General features: G+C 37.5%; 1 protein-coding gene and 1 long non-coding RNA gene across 4 annotated transcripts in view; one reads left to right on the top strand and one right to left on the bottom strand.

Annotated features, from left to right (window-relative positions):
• LOC137951571 (MADS-box transcription factor 23-like) overlaps nt 1-3,522 on the top strand; it is a 66,044-nt gene extending 62,522 nt beyond the window's left edge. The window contains exons 4-8 of one of the 2 annotated variants that reach the window (XM_068798327.1): nt 2,672-2,771; nt 2,871-2,912; nt 3,044-3,127; nt 3,258-3,409; nt 3,504-3,522. In XM_068798327.1, coding sequence (XP_068654428.1) covers nt 2,672-2,771; nt 2,871-2,912; nt 3,044-3,127; nt 3,258-3,409; nt 3,504-3,522 — 397 coding nt within the window. The remainder of the gene's footprint in view (nt 1-2,671; nt 2,772-2,870; nt 2,913-3,043; nt 3,128-3,257; nt 3,410-3,503) is intronic. The other variant, XM_068798329.1, reaches the window with a different exon arrangement.
• Nucleotides 1-14,884, bottom strand: part of LOC137951572 (uncharacterized) — a 62,956-nt gene extending 48,072 nt beyond the window's left edge. For both annotated transcript variants that reach the window (XR_011112138.1, XR_011112137.1), the window contains exons 1-5: nt 14,801-14,884; nt 14,112-14,235; nt 2,627-2,723; nt 2,320-2,415; nt 1,421-1,489 (exon numbers count right to left, since the gene is read on the bottom strand). This is a non-coding gene — a long non-coding RNA (uncharacterized lncRNA). The remainder of the gene's footprint in view (nt 1-1,420; nt 1,490-2,319; nt 2,416-2,626; nt 2,724-14,111; nt 14,236-14,800) is intronic.
• Nucleotides 14,885-15,465: the final 581 nt, after the last annotated feature.

The following is a 15,465-nucleotide window of genomic DNA, read 5'->3' on the forward strand; positions in this document are numbered from 1 at the left end:
GAGCATAGTGGGTGAGTTGATTTACACCACTATTACAAGACCGAACATATCGTATGCAATAAGAATTGTTAGCCAATTCATGGAGCATCCATGCTAAATACACTTAGAAGTTGCTCATAGAATTCTGCAATATTTGAAAGGAGGCCCTAGAAAGGGTTTATTGTACACTTCCCATAGGAAGATTGACGTGTTAGGATACTCGAATGTTGATTATCCAAGATGCAAGATAGATAGGAGGTCTACGATACGATACTATTGCTTTGTTGGGGGTAACTTGATTAGTTAAAAGAGTAAGAAAAAGAATATAGTGGCTAGATCAAGCGTTGAGGCAGACTATAGAGCAATGGCCCATACCATGACTGAGCTCATGTATGTAAAATCAGTTCTGGTTGAGATAGGATTTCGTATTACAAAGCCAATGCTTATCAAATGCAATAGTCAAACAACAACTGTTATAGCTAGCAATCCACTCTTCCATGAGAGGACAAAGCATGTCGAGGTAGACAACCATTTTATTAGAGATGGTATAATGCAAAGATAGGTTGTTACACCATATGTAAAATCATCTGAACAACTCAGCAACATCTTTACTAAACCTCTTAGAAGACATGAGCATTCAGTGTTTCGTGACAATTGAAATTTTAGGAAAGGAAAATAATTCATTACCTGATATTAACTGAGTACATTGGGGGGGTTTTATTTATAATATATAAATCACTTAGAATCATAGTTAAATTAAACAACCCATATGTCAGTTACTAATGTCTCTATTGAGGAGCCTACTATGAAGAATTCTAAAAATTGTGGTATAAAGTTTTCATGTGACCAGAACATCAAATAAGGGGAGAGAAGAATCTAGACTCCATACTCCAGACTTCGAGGAGCCCGACGCTATTGTGCAAGTAGGAATTCCTTGAGTTTCAACTTTAGCTTACTTGTTATATCTTTTCTTCTTCAGAAGGTGCCAAATCACTTAGAGCAAAGAAGCGGCTAGAGATGTATAAGCAATGGCATCCGTTTATTGCTCAGGCAAGGATGAATTCAGTTTTCTTGGGTTACTTTTCAAAACTAAGTCAACGGTTGGAATGGAAAATGATCTGGTAATCTCCAGACTACTTTTCTAATGAAACAAGAGATCTTATTGACAAATTACTGGACACAAACTAAGCAAAAAGAACAGAAGTTGCTATTTCTTGAGCGAGTCTCAAAGTGTAAAAAAAAGAAGTAAAACTGTTTTGATTTTTTTGGTACAGAACAGGAGAATTCATGCGTTAAATAAGAGGGATACTGAGAATTGACCTTTTTAGGGAACATATAATAAAGTTAACAATTCAGATGCAACAACAAAGTAAAATAATTGAATCAGATTAACAACTAAGATGGGAAAGACAACTAACAACGAGAAGATTGTCTTACATACAGTATACAGTGAAGAACAACATAATCTTTGTGAGTTGATAATCAACTTCGAGACCAACCTTTAGAAGACCTGTTTTAATACCATGTTGAGATTTTAGGAGAGGGAAACTATTCATTGACTAGTATATTAATTAAGTACATTCGCTTCTATTTATAATGGAGAAATCACATAGAATCAAAGTTAAATTAAAGTACCCATATGCTAGTTGCCCATATTAGAATTCCTAATTAAAATCAAAATAAACAACTAATACAGAGAACTAATAAAACTAAAAGACCTCAAAGCTGAAATACTCTCCTAAGAGACATACTCCAATGAGACACCTGCAAGATTCTGCCATATTAATTCTTCCTCTATGAGATTTCTTTTGTAAGAGTCACATAAGCCTCTTCTATGACTACTCTTCAATAGTGATAAGCTGGGATTGTTTGATATTTATGCTCCAACTAGAGGGGGAGTGTAAGAAAATATGGAATCAGGGTTATTTTGGTCATTATACATGTATATTCATGATTTCTATCGGCTAGGAAGGTCATAGGATAGTGATACATCAATAATACATTAATCTTTTTATGTTTTCTGTTTGACAGCAAATGCATGCACTAAGGGCTATTCTGTATTTTTAGTTATCTTTTCACTTAAGTGATCTAATAAAAGAGATTAAGGATCGAATTGATCCCTATTGGATGCCGCACTTCACGCAGCCTTCTTTTCCCTCATGTCACCCTTTTATTTCTTCCTCTCTCTTTTTTACTTCTTTATTATACAATTTTACTCAATGGTGGAAAAGCCATATTAGACAGCACAGCTTTATTTCACAATAAATTGAAGACAGACCTTGTAAACTTCCATCAGACTAAAAAGTGTTCATAGCAGCAAGGTCCAGATTTTCTGAGTACCTATGAGTGTCTTGCATGTTTGCACTTTGGTTAAAGAACAGATATAGGAAAAGCCTTAATATTGGTCATTGGTGATTGGATATCAGCACAAATGACCTGACATGAAACATAAAATGAGTTGGATTCACTTCAGGATGTTAAACCTTCTTTGACAATATGGACAAAAATTTATAAATTACTTGCAGCTTCAGAGTAATACAAAAATCAAGTCAAAAAATTCCTCAACATTCTGACACATGCCTTGATGTTTACAAATACTGATCACAGTACTTATAGTTAACATCAATGCATCAAGCTTTTTAAATACCTGTCCATCAAGCTCAATAGCTAGCCTATGTTCTGATGACTGCAGGCAGTTGATGGGGGAAGAGCTTTCGGGTTTGAGTGTCAAGGATCTGCAAAATCTAGAGAATCAACTTGAAATGAGTGTGCATGGTGTCCGAATGAAGAAGGTTAAAACAGCTTAGGCCTCAACTACTGCATAAATGATATTTTCGTTTTCGAAATCAGTAACATGCATAAATAAATAATCCTGTCATTCACTTTTGCAGGACCAACTTTTAACCGAGGAAATCCAAGAATTAAATCGAAAGGTCTCCAAAACAATTTTCACTTATTCTTTTTCACTATTGCATTCTTTAAGTACCCATTACAAATTCACACAGACAGCGAAATCTTTATTTCTTGTCTGAGTATCTAACTGTTCCATGACTTTATTTAACAGGGGAACCTCATGCACCAGGAAAATATGGAACTGTATAAGAAGGTAAACATCATCCGTCAAGAAAACATAGAATTGTATAAGAAGGTATTGGTTAAGCCATTGATACAAATATTTTGATAGAAAAGCAATGAGAACCATTAATGCTTTTCTAACTGATGAACTCTCAGGTGAGAAAAGAATTCTGACAATGTAATCAAAATATTCTCCATCACAGGTTTATGGAGCCAGGGACCCAAGTGGAGTCAATAGAAACTCATTGCTGCCAAAAGGATTCTCCAGTGCAGAAGATGTGCATGCACCTGTTAATCTCCAACTTAGCCAGCCTCAACAAAACTATGAGACACCAGCTGGAGCTATGAAGTTAGGGTAAAAATTTTCTTGCTTTGATAAACTAGAAAACAAACAGTAAAAGATTCATCATTTTAACTCTGATCCCCTGGTATTGTCATGAAACTTGTAGCAGGTTACAATTGAAATAAGGGAGCATCGTCATGATCCATGGAAACTTGTCAGCTCTCATCAGTACTTCACCCATGGTTCCAAGATTATGCTACATGCTGTATTTGCATGAACACACTTGAGCAAAGTCAACATGCCACAAAGTCCTTTAGGTCTTGTGATGTGATCAGAAGAAAAAAGATCTTTGTAAAGCTACGTAAGAATAAAGGCACACATAATGCCTGACGTCCTCAAGCAATTTGGAATTCAAGATCGCAATCCTTGAAAACAAACTCTTGGTAGTAGTACAAAAATTGTGCTTGTATTTTCTGAGCAAGTGAAAGTCACTATTGATATATAAAGAAGAATTTTTTCTCCTTCCAACAGTAGAGATATAAATGCAAACAGATCAGGAGAAAGGTACCACAAACCTGAAAGCCAGAAGAATTACAGTAATAGGATGCATACTAAATTTAGACAAAGGTATGCTGTGACAAAATCAATAGATAAAAAGATACCATTTTGTAACACAAAAAAAAAAAAAAAAGATATCATGTAGCAATTCAAAGGACAAAAAAAAGACACCATGTGATCACGAGCCACATGATATCATGCAACCTGAACAAAAAGAGAAAACAGCAGAGAAAAATCAAAGAAAAATATGGAAGTTCCACAAACTCATGAAGAGAGTAACATTGGAAGCTGTGGTTGTATGAACAGGTTGAACGTCCACTAACTCCAGCTAAAAAGTCATACGACTCATACGTAAGAGGTGACTCAATGATGTTTCCTAGTAGAAACAATTTGAATAGATATAACTAAAACAGATTTAATTATCTTGTGTCAAAAGACACTCACTTGTGTAAGGGTGGCATGACTAGTAAATAAGGAGAACTTTCATAGAATGGCATAGAATTGTATTTTATTTTTTTGATAAAAATGTATTAATAAAACAAGAGAAATTACAAAATTTGGGGGAGCATGTCCCTTACAACCAGCGATTGTAGGGTAGCTCCCTGCCTGGCAAGTACATTTGCCGCCGAATTTGCGGATCTCGGAATGTGAGTCCAAATACAAAAAACAATTGAAGTAATATCTAAAATTTCTTTAAAGGTATCCCAATGTCTCCACGGGGGAGAGGATGCATTCTCACACCAGCCTACAACCAATTTTGAGTCACCTTCAATATGAAGAGGCCCACTGCATTTGTCTCTGAAGACGCGGAGACCGGAGAGGAGACCATGTAACTTTGCAGACGTAGAGTCAGATATATCAAGAGGGCCAGCATAAGTGAAGAGCTGATTACTGGAATGATCTGAAATAACTCCTCTGAAACCAGAAATCCCAGGGTTACCAAGAGACGAGCCATCAAAATTTAACTTGAGATAACCAAGATTAGGAGGAGTCCATTCTTGCATGACCGGAAGTTTTTTTCCCTTTGTGCATCATAGCCAAATTTCTCCATTTTTCATGAATGGAGGAGCCCAGATAGGAAAAGAAGATTTTCTTTGTTAAAAGTCAAGTTGATATATGACCTACCACTCCACATGAAGAATTTTATCTTTGGAGGGGCACATAAACGCCATACAAAGTCAATCTCATTCTCCCTCCAAGACAAATTACCGCCATTTAAAAAGTCATGTGCGGATGAGACCGTGAAAGAACCCTTTTTATACGGCCACCAAATGAGTTTGTCGGCCTCCAAAGGACGGATTTTAAACGAAGCAACAAGGTTCATCAAACGACTAGCCTCCAAAGCCTCACTATCCGAGACACCCCTTCTAGGATGGAGGCTCATACCCGCCCCCCCTCCCCTCCTCAAAAGCTTCTGCTACTGATATGTTTCTGTGAGACGTGAGGAGAAAGAGACTTCTGAATGCAGCCTGCAGAGGCTCTTGCCCTATACACAAGTCTTCCCAAAACTTGAGCGATCTGCCATTGCCCACATAGAATCTACTTGCAGAATGAAATTTTGGAAGCAAAAGGTATAGAGCTCTCCATATTAAGGAAAGTCTTTTTCGATTCCCACCAAACATCCACCAGTGAGGCTCCCCACCCAACTTAGCGAGAACCATTTCCTTCCAAAGATTTGAGGAGTGGGTATTAAACTTCCATAACCATTTTAGCAGCAGCGCTTGATTCATCTCCCTAGATTTTTGGATTCCCAGACCACCCATATTCTTCGGCATGCAAACTTCATCCCAACTAAGCAAATGGTACTTAAAAGCATTGCTCGATCCCTGTTATGGTCCCTGATCTATTGTGTGCATAACAATCCCCTCCACAGGAATCTTCTTTTTAGCCTATTCGTAGCCTTACAAATTGCAACAGGACAAGGCATAAAGGACAGGGCATAATGGGGATTCCTGCTATGCAAGACTTGAGAAGGATGAGCCTCCCCGCTTTACTAAGTAGACGCCCCTTCCATGATGCAAGGCGGGATTCAATTTTTTCAACCACCGGATTCCAAAGACTCTTACATATATGCCCATTGAAAAGAGGTAAACCAAGATATGTTGCAGGTAGGTGGCTTATTGTGCATCCAAATACACTAGCCGTCTCAGTAAGAAGCTCAGGGCTAACATTGAAGCCCATGAGGGAAGTCATTCCCCAATTTACTTTTTGACCGGAGGCTAATTCAAAGAGTCCCAATATGGCTTTAATCTTTCTTGCACTATCAGTGTTGTCGACTCCAAAAATGATGGTATCATCTGCATACTGAAGAATGGGAATATTAAAAACTAGACTGGTACTAGTAGGGGGGAACAACCCAAGATTACCTGCCGAGTAGAACATCGTAGATAGAAATTCACCAACCATATTGAATAAAAGCCGTGAGAGAGGATCTCCCTGTCTAATTCCTTTGGTCCCTTAGAAATAACCACACATTGAGCCATTGATGAGGAGAGAGTACGATGCCGAGCCCACACAACTTCTGATCCAGAATCTCCATTTGTTGCCAAAACCCATCTTTTCCATAATCTCATCCAACAGTATCCAATTTATTCTATCAAAAGCCTTTTCAAGATCTAGCTTCAGGGCAATTCTTGGGTCATTGTTGCGTCGAAAAATGGTCAATAAGTTCATGAGCAGCCATAGTAGAATCCAGAATCTCTCTTCCTTTCAAGAAAGCGCCTTGTCCTTTGTGAATAACTGTTGGAAGGAGAACTTTAAGATGGGACCAATGCAATAAAAGACGCACTGATACTATGGAATGTGATCCCATTCTTGAAAAACCCACTAACCATGGAAATGATATCCCCCTTGAGATGAGGCCAAAATCTTTTTAAGAAACCACCATTGAAGCCATCAGGGCCTGGCGCCCTATCACTTTCCATGCCTAAAACAGCACGTTCAACTTCTCCAACTGAAAACGGCAATTCTAGGAAAGAAGCAACAGCTGGAGAGAGACGAGAAAACCTGATATTTTGTAGTTTCGGTCTATAAGGGCATTCCTCCGAATATAGATCTGTGAAAAACTTGAGCAACACACATTAGTGATCGAAGTTCGACACGATATTAACTCATTATTAATGCATAATGATGTAATACGGTTGGACCTACGCTTAGCCGAAGCCACTGCATGAAAAAACTTTGTGTTGGCATCTCCCTCCTTTAGAATTGTAATTATACAAGCTAGTGTATGTCTTTTTTCTTTTGAAGCATGTAGCCCTGAGCGCATTGTAGTCATTGTAAACACTTTCCCACAAATATAAATACAACCTCAAGACAATGGGGTAGAGAATTCAAGCCTCTTCCTCTTAGCTCAAATTCGTCCTTCCACCTCTCTCCCTTTTCCTTTTTTTTTCTCTATCTTGGTTTCTTCTCTCCTCTCTTCTAAGAGCTAGAGTTCCTATCTTCTCTCCTTCCCTTGAGATCTCTTGTGTTTATGGGTTGGCCTTAGAAATCAACATGTTGGAAGGTGGATTTAGTTTTATTTTCTGAAAGGGTGATAAGAGATTTCAGTTAGAAAAGATGTAAATAAATGGAAATAAAGGCATATAATTGATGAAGTGGATTTCTCGGCCAAATTGATGTTTCTAGGTTGAGTTCTGACCACTAAATATAAGGGCAAAAGTTTGGAGCTCTTGAGAACAATTGTAAAAATCATGAAAGAAAATCATGCACATAAAATTATTATGCTCCTATTAACAATCTACCTAGAACCTTATAAAGGAGTTCACCAACCAAAGGGCTATACACTACTGAGGTGACAAGGGTTTTGGTGCATAGATAATCTAGGATTTTAAAATAAAGCTACAAAAGAAACAAAAATGGTGGGGACACTCATATCCAGCACATTCAAAAGCATCAGGTCCATGGGACCCACCATCAGGTCCATGGGACCCACCACATTGTGGTTGGATGATTATTCATTTATAATTTCTTTTTTGTTTATTTTTATTTTTATTTTTATTTTATCTTCCCTAATTTTAAGAAATTTTATCAGTTATCGATTTTATCTGTGTTTGAATTTTGAATTTCAAATTTTTTTATTAATTGATTGTAACTGCACAGTAAATCAATGAAGGAATGAATGAAAATTCTCTCTTTGTTGTTTTTTTTAAATGATGCTGAATTTTATTAAGAGAGCTCAAACGAGCAGATTACAAGGGGGAAACCTTACCAAACAATGAGAGATTGTTGGGTGGTTCCGAATTTTGCCAATTTATCAGCCAAAGAATTGGTTGATCTAGGAACGAGGTTCCAATTACAATAAATGGATGATACAATGTCAGCAATACAATCAGTGGTTGGCCAGTGGCGCCAAAGGGGGGGCAGCTATCTTTTGAACACCAGCTAATGACAATCTTTGAGTCTCCTTCGATAAGCAGCTTGCCATGGAGACGCTCTTTGAAGATTTGGAGGCCGAATAGAAGAGCACTCACTTCAGTAGTATTTGAGTCAGCAATACTCACCGGCCCAGCATAGGATAGAATAACACCACTGTTGTCTTTGAAAACACCACCAACTCTAGCCGGCCCAGGATAGCATAAAACACTGTCATCAAAATTGAGTTTGATGCAGTCACAAGGGGGAGGATCTCAGGTGGCCATAACCGTATTCTTGCAGGGGCCCACCATATGCATGATCAAACCCCAGGTTTCCCAAAGGAAACACCCGGTAGAGAGGCAAACTCCTTCCTAATATATAACTAATTCGAGATAAGGCCCACTGCTTGAGAAACTGTATTATCCGGGATGCTAATCTTGGAGTTGAATCTCCGGTTATTTCACTCGAGCCATAGGTACCATGGGACATGCGCAAGGCATGCCAAGAGAATTTTCACTTTGTTGTTATCTCTCTTTCTCCCTTCCTGTTCCTCTTTTTCTCCTTTTCTATTCTTCATCGCTTTCTTCTCTTCAAATTCCCGCAATGGAGCTGATTATTCATCAACCAGGTAGATTTAATTAAATCCAATTAAATATCCCGATCAATTTTTTATCAGAGTCCAAGATCCAATCGCCTTCACTGGTCGTCGTCACTGTTACATAAGCTTACCGAAGACCATAGCTCCTTCGTTCCATCGATTCAACACTTCAAGTGTTGCTGAGACGACATGGTAGAGACTCCATGTACACCCAGAAAAGCTTCGACCCATTTCTCCTCTTTGACCGAGACAAACCGAAGTCTGCCGACTCGGCTCATCATCCTTCTCCTCCCTCGCATTTTTCCTTCCTCGCTTGCATCATTGCAGGACCCAAGCACCAGACCCCGACTGAAATTTCCATTGGTTGTCGGCCGTCACCGACAGTTTCTCCTCCTTCCAGCCTCTCCGTTGCTGCTCGATCGCTGTTCCCAAAAGCGATATTGTCACCAAATTCCCCAGAGCCATCGTAGAATGTCGCACCGGCCTCAGCCGTTGTTTGCCATCACCAGACATTCAGTGCCAAGCATCCGAGCCCCCCTTAACCAGCTTTGATGACACCAACAACCGATCACAACAAAAAACACTAGAAAACTGCACGCCGACCAAACTCGCCGCATGTCGTCACCATCCATCATTGCCAACCCCGGTTGTCAACTCATTGTCTCTTAACCGGAATCATCCTCACCTTCGTCTACAAATTCAAACCTAAGTTCAGAAATAAAATCTCCTCGATGCACCGACCAAAGAAGATGACTATGGTTCTTTGACGCACACATGCCAGTTCACATTGCAAACTTCACATGTGTGAAAAAAATGAAAAAAACAAACTTAATTAGAATTCTCTTGTTGCTTTCTCCTCTTCTCCCTCTCTACTTGTGCACTCTAAATCTCTCCATTGATCTCCTCTATTCTCTCTCCCTACTTGTCCTCTAAACCTAAACTCCTTTATCTCTTCTCACTCACAAGCCTAACCGCTTCCCTTCTTTTCTCTTATCTTCTCGACTCCTACTCTTCTCCCTTGAAATTGTTTACTTCCCAGACTTCTTAATGTCTCTCTTTCTCTCAATCTTGCATCATCTCTACCCTTCTCGATTCTTCTCTCCATCTATATATCGCTAGATTTACCACTTAATTTTTTGGCTCTCTTAACCTCACATTTTCATTATTTTCCCACACTTGGCTGAAGAAGATAGAACCTCCCTAAGCGGATGCTATCACCTTGCAATCTTTGCCAGTATAAGCATGTGTGAGTTTGGATTTGCTGACCCGTTGATCCTACAATCCTGCAAAGAATGCATCCTAATAATAACTCAAGACCACAATTTGTTGGAGAATTATCCGAGCCACTAGGAATTACACTCGACACGATCAGTTTCGCCCACCTCGGGTAAATTGTGGGAACATCTGCATGCTACCGACCACACGAGTGTACACTCGGAAACATCGGGTCCGTGGGATCCTCCACATTGTAGTTGAATGATTATTCATTTTTATAATTTTTTTTTTAATCCTCCTGGATTTAAGAGTTATCATTTATCAATTTTATCTGTTTTTGAATTTTGAATTTCAATTTTTTACCAACTAATTGTAATCTTTTGATAAATCAATGATGGAATGAATGAAAATTTTCTCTCTTTGTTGTTATCTCTCTTTCTCCTTTCCTGGTCCTCTTCTTCTCCTTCTCTGTTCGTGTTCTCCTCTTCTCTTTGAATTCCAACAACAAAGCTGATTATTCATAAACCAGGTACATTTAATTAAAACCAATTAATCGTCCTGCATAAAAAAACTAGAAAAATGAAGAAAAAGAAATTACTGGAGAAAATAAAAAATTTAGTTGCTATTGATGTCAATTAGAGGAGTCACACAAAAAATCCACTACCTAAGTAGGGGACAAAAGTATTTTTCTTAAGGGTTAATTCAGTATCAATCCGACTAACAATTAATCGAGGCCATATTTAAAACACAATTTGCTGAACCTTCGAAAATAAACTTACATTGATACAATATTTCAAAACACAAGTTTCTAAGTCTTTGAAAATAAATTTAAGGAAGAATTCTTTTATTGAACATCTAAATTTCTATTAGTAAAGCCTGCTGTAGTCATTTTTCTTTATATAGCCTGCCTAAGCTACAATACTATCAATAAGGCAAAGTGAGGTTGACTAGGTGACTTCACATTACATAGATAAAAACGACATATGAAAGGTTTACCATCTTTGGCTGCAGGCAAGAGCTTATTAACACCAAAGACTGATGGGTATATACAAGTGCTGAAAAATAAATGAAAGTTTAGTCAATTCACTCTAATATTGAGCAAATAACATAAGATTTTGTATTTAAATTAGCAAGGTTTGGTTGCAGTTGACTATTTCCCATGACACCGGTAGAAAATGGACTAAGCCCCACCAAAAGGCATTTATAATTATATATTGGATCAGCTGGAGATTTAATCAAAGGATTCACAGATTTTGGAGTATGACACTAGTAAAGAAAGGCCATTAGAAGTCATTAAATGTCTTAAAAAAAAATAGACTCTCCAAAGAAGAGGGAAGTCCTCACATCAAGCAGGTAACAACCATTGAGATACCTTTGATAAATTTAGAGTATTAAGAGGAAACAAGAAAGAAGAGAGGAGAAAATAGAGAAAGCAGCAACAGGAGGCTGCATTAATCAGTCTCGGGAATCAATATTGATTCTCTTAGATATATCACTTAAAGTGATTAAAGTTGAAAGGACTGAAATGCTCTTTATTACAATAATCCCTATAATTCGCTCTATACATATCAAATTTGAATGAAATTAGAAATACAAGTATATGAAATGTAAGTATTGCTAGAAGAATATGACACCTATATGACAATGTCAAATGACCTAAATACCTCTGTGTTTATATTTCAAGACTCCTCTTCAAGTAGGAGAGTAGAAATCAAAAAATCCCAGCTTGTTGTAGAATCTAAAGTGTTCTTACCTTCGAAGAGGTTTAGTAAACACATCTCCGAATTGCTCTAAAGACTTCACATATGGAGTAATCACTTTACCTTGCATAACAGTATCTCTAATAAAATGACAATCTACCTCAACGTGTTTCATTTTTTCCTGCAACATTGGATTAGCCTGATTGTCACACTTCATAACCATAGGCTCTGGAACAGAGAGACCAGGATGGACCTAACCTACATAAGTTCACTGGCTCAATGAGTCATTGCTCTATATTCAGCCTCAGTTCTAGATCTTGCCACTACAGTTTGTTTCTTGTTTTTCCAACTAAGTAGCTTACCTCCAACAAAGCAACAGTAACTAGTACTAAATCTCCTATCCGTTTTATAGCCAGCATAATTTTTTAATTTTTTTAAGTATCCTAATATTCATTCTTCACGTGGTATCAAAGCAATAGATCCTTATTTGTCATTAGATTACTCCATTGAAAGGTGCAAACTCCTAGAAGAGAGGGAAAGAGGAGAAGAGAGAACTCAAAATTGAGTCTCTTTGGGGGTTGTGCTCGACCCCCTTTCTATTTAACAAGTGAGTTTAGTACATTCACAAAATTGCCCTTTATATACTTAAAACACTTAACTCCTTATATCTCCCACTCTACATAGTCAAATTACATGAACTTCAGTCTATAGACATAATAAAACATGTAGAGTAAGATAAAACAGAAATAAGTGACATATGTTGAGATAAAATGACCAAAATAGCCCTTTAGTAGCTTTTCTAATAGAGTAATGTAGGAGTTATAAAAGTTTAAGTGAGTTTAAGTGAATAGGGGCATTATTATCCTTGTACCTGTCTTTAAGTTATAAAAAGAGATTAGGGGTCGACCACAACCCTAATCACAAGAGTTCCAGCTCTCCTGTTGTCGTGTCCTTTATGCTTCCCTCTTATTTCATAATTTTCAAAAGTAATTACTATTTGGATATGAAGGATCCAAAAAATAGGTTACAAAGTCCATCAAGTCCTTTTGGAATGGAAATGTTAAATACAACATGTAAAAAGTGTGAAAATCTAGAGAGAGAGAGAAAGAAATAGAGCAAAGATGTCAAAGCTCTGAATAAGCTGTGTTGGGGGTTGTGCATGATCCCCAATGCTATTTATTTAGGTTTAAGTCATAATTTACAAAAATGACAAAAATGCCCCTCTTACATAGAAAACACTTATTTCCTTATAACTCCCATTCCACTCTTCCTAAGAATATAAAAATTTGTACATAGACTAAATCAAACATGTTAAACAAGATAGGCCATAATATAAAATATTCGATCATGTAAAATGACCAAAATGCCATTGGGCTGATTTTCTCACACAATAAAAACTAGATGGACCAAAGTCTAATGAACCATGAATCGAGTTTCATATTAACATCACCAAGCTCAAAACATGATTGTTATAAGAATCTTACCAGTCTAAAGTGGGATCTATATCAATAAGGTATAAACAAAGTCATCATTATTTTGCCATCTTGCAACCAATTCATGTTAGTTTGAAAGTCAAGTGCTTAAGGGAATCACTTTCTATTTAAGTTCAATCAGTCTAACAATAACAAAAACAAATGCAAATTTTCCACACCATCTCCTATCAAAGGCAGGCATTTATGGATGACCTTCTATTGAAGTTTTATTATTCTAACAATGCGGAAAAACAAATGCAAATATCCCTGTGGAAATCACCATCATATTACTGTAACAATTCAGGCCATTAGACCAAGACTGTTTCATGGGCAACTAATGAAGCCAGTGCTTCAGAAAAAAAAAACCAACTACCCTCAAAAGCTTGGAATCTCAACTCTCCATTACTCAGAAAGCAAAAACAAAACAAAAAATGACACCTAATAACCATGATTTTATGTTATTTTCTACACAACAAGTCGTTGCCATAAACATTAATATTGATTAGATCATATCCAAATTAGCAAAAGTTCAATGACGTCAGTGGCACCTACAACCGGCCCATGCTAATACACAATGTCATTAAAGAGGTGAAAAGTTTAAAATCTATATAAGTGGAATACTTCAAGGACCGGGGAAGGGAGGAAATGCAAAAACAAAAAGGAGGAGAAAAATACCCATGCTCATCATTAGATGCCTCTAGAAACAAAAATATAACATCTGACTGGACAACAACGAACAGCAAGAGGAAATAATGAGAACGATAGAATTCTCCCGTAAAAACTAAAAAAATCTAACCTGCTGTTGAAAGGAAAACCAGACAAAATATTTCCAGTCACGCAGCAGAAGAAAAGTGAAAGTCCACCAGTTTTACCTGGAAAGTGGAGGGCATAAAGCCGTAAGATCCTCCAACTGTATCCATTTCGCCCTATGTTTGCTTGAAATGCTTCAGAACATCGAACCAAGTGAAATATGAATATGAAGCGGGTAGGTCCTATCTGATACAAACGACCATCAAACCAGAAAAGTATTCATAGAAAGAAAGACATGGACATTATCGAATATGAAAAACAGAAAGAAAAAAAAAACTACACCATAAAGACATCAAAAATACAAAATCAGCAGCGTTGACAAATTCCAGATTTCAAAAACACTGTCATCAGAAATTAAACATTGCAAAAGCAATGGACTTAAGCTGTTAGTTTAGATGTCTACAAATATGTCAAAAACATTAATTATTAACGAAGAAAAGTTACACGAAGTACAAACTAATTTGTGTTCAAGAGATAACTCTCACATCGTGAATCTCTTCTCGGAAACAAACAAAAAAGTATAAAGGTCGAAAGTAAAGCAAACAAAAACAAAATGTTTTAAGTTGATTAAGGCGAGAGTTAAACATCAGAGACGTTGTCAGAGTGATTGACGACTGAAATCCTCTTCATTTTGTTGGATCAGAAAACTAAACGCGGAAAATAAACGAAGAGACGCCGATTTAGAGAGGCAACAGAAACACCCTAGGAAATCCGAAGTGAAGAAGAACATCAGATCTGGCTTCTTGATTACCGTAATCTGCGAGAGGTGTGACAGCCTTTGCGTTCGGAGCCCGGAGAGGACGGTAGCGGAGGACATTGGATTGCATATTCCAGGTGAAGAGCGAAGATATTGGCGAGAAGAATTTATTCTGTTAAAATATTAGTAAGAGGAGTACAGATGCCCCCACTTGATCTGCCACGTCAGTAGCTTTTTAGCTTTTCGGAATTCATTGCACCTCCTTTACGCTTTTTTTGGAGGACAGCTCTTGTACCCGTTTATTCTTAGTTTTTTTTTCCAAGCGGCTTCGATGGTTGGAGTAGGCTCGTAATTGGCTCATTCCGGACACGAGTCTCCGACGGTCCTGTCGTCTTCTGCTGCTCATCCAACCGGCATGTGTCTAATTCTACTCAGGTCCACAACCTGCTGACACGGCCCCCTCTCATAATTTTAGGAAATTTTGTTTTTTATATGGTGTTTTTTCTTCTTATAGTAAGTATCACTACCTATTATGAAACTCGATCAGAGCAATTGATTGAACCGGGTTTAATGATCGTACATGCTATCTAGCGGTTGTCACAAACCTAAAAAGACACTGTTTATAACAACAAATTAAGTTATCAAACTTAGACCCACAAAGAGATTTTAAAGCAGCTAAGCTAACTAGGTAATCCTAGCTAGTCTCTCAAAAGGATTTT

This window comes from Aristolochia californica, unplaced genomic scaffold (genome assembly GCF_029961685.1).
Source record: "Aristolochia californica isolate CCGP_79_NKW_82.1479 unplaced genomic scaffold, dmAriCali1.0.hap1 SCAF_15, whole genome shotgun sequence".
NCBI classification, from domain to species: domain Eukaryota; kingdom Viridiplantae; phylum Streptophyta; class Magnoliopsida; order Piperales; family Aristolochiaceae; genus Aristolochia; species Aristolochia californica.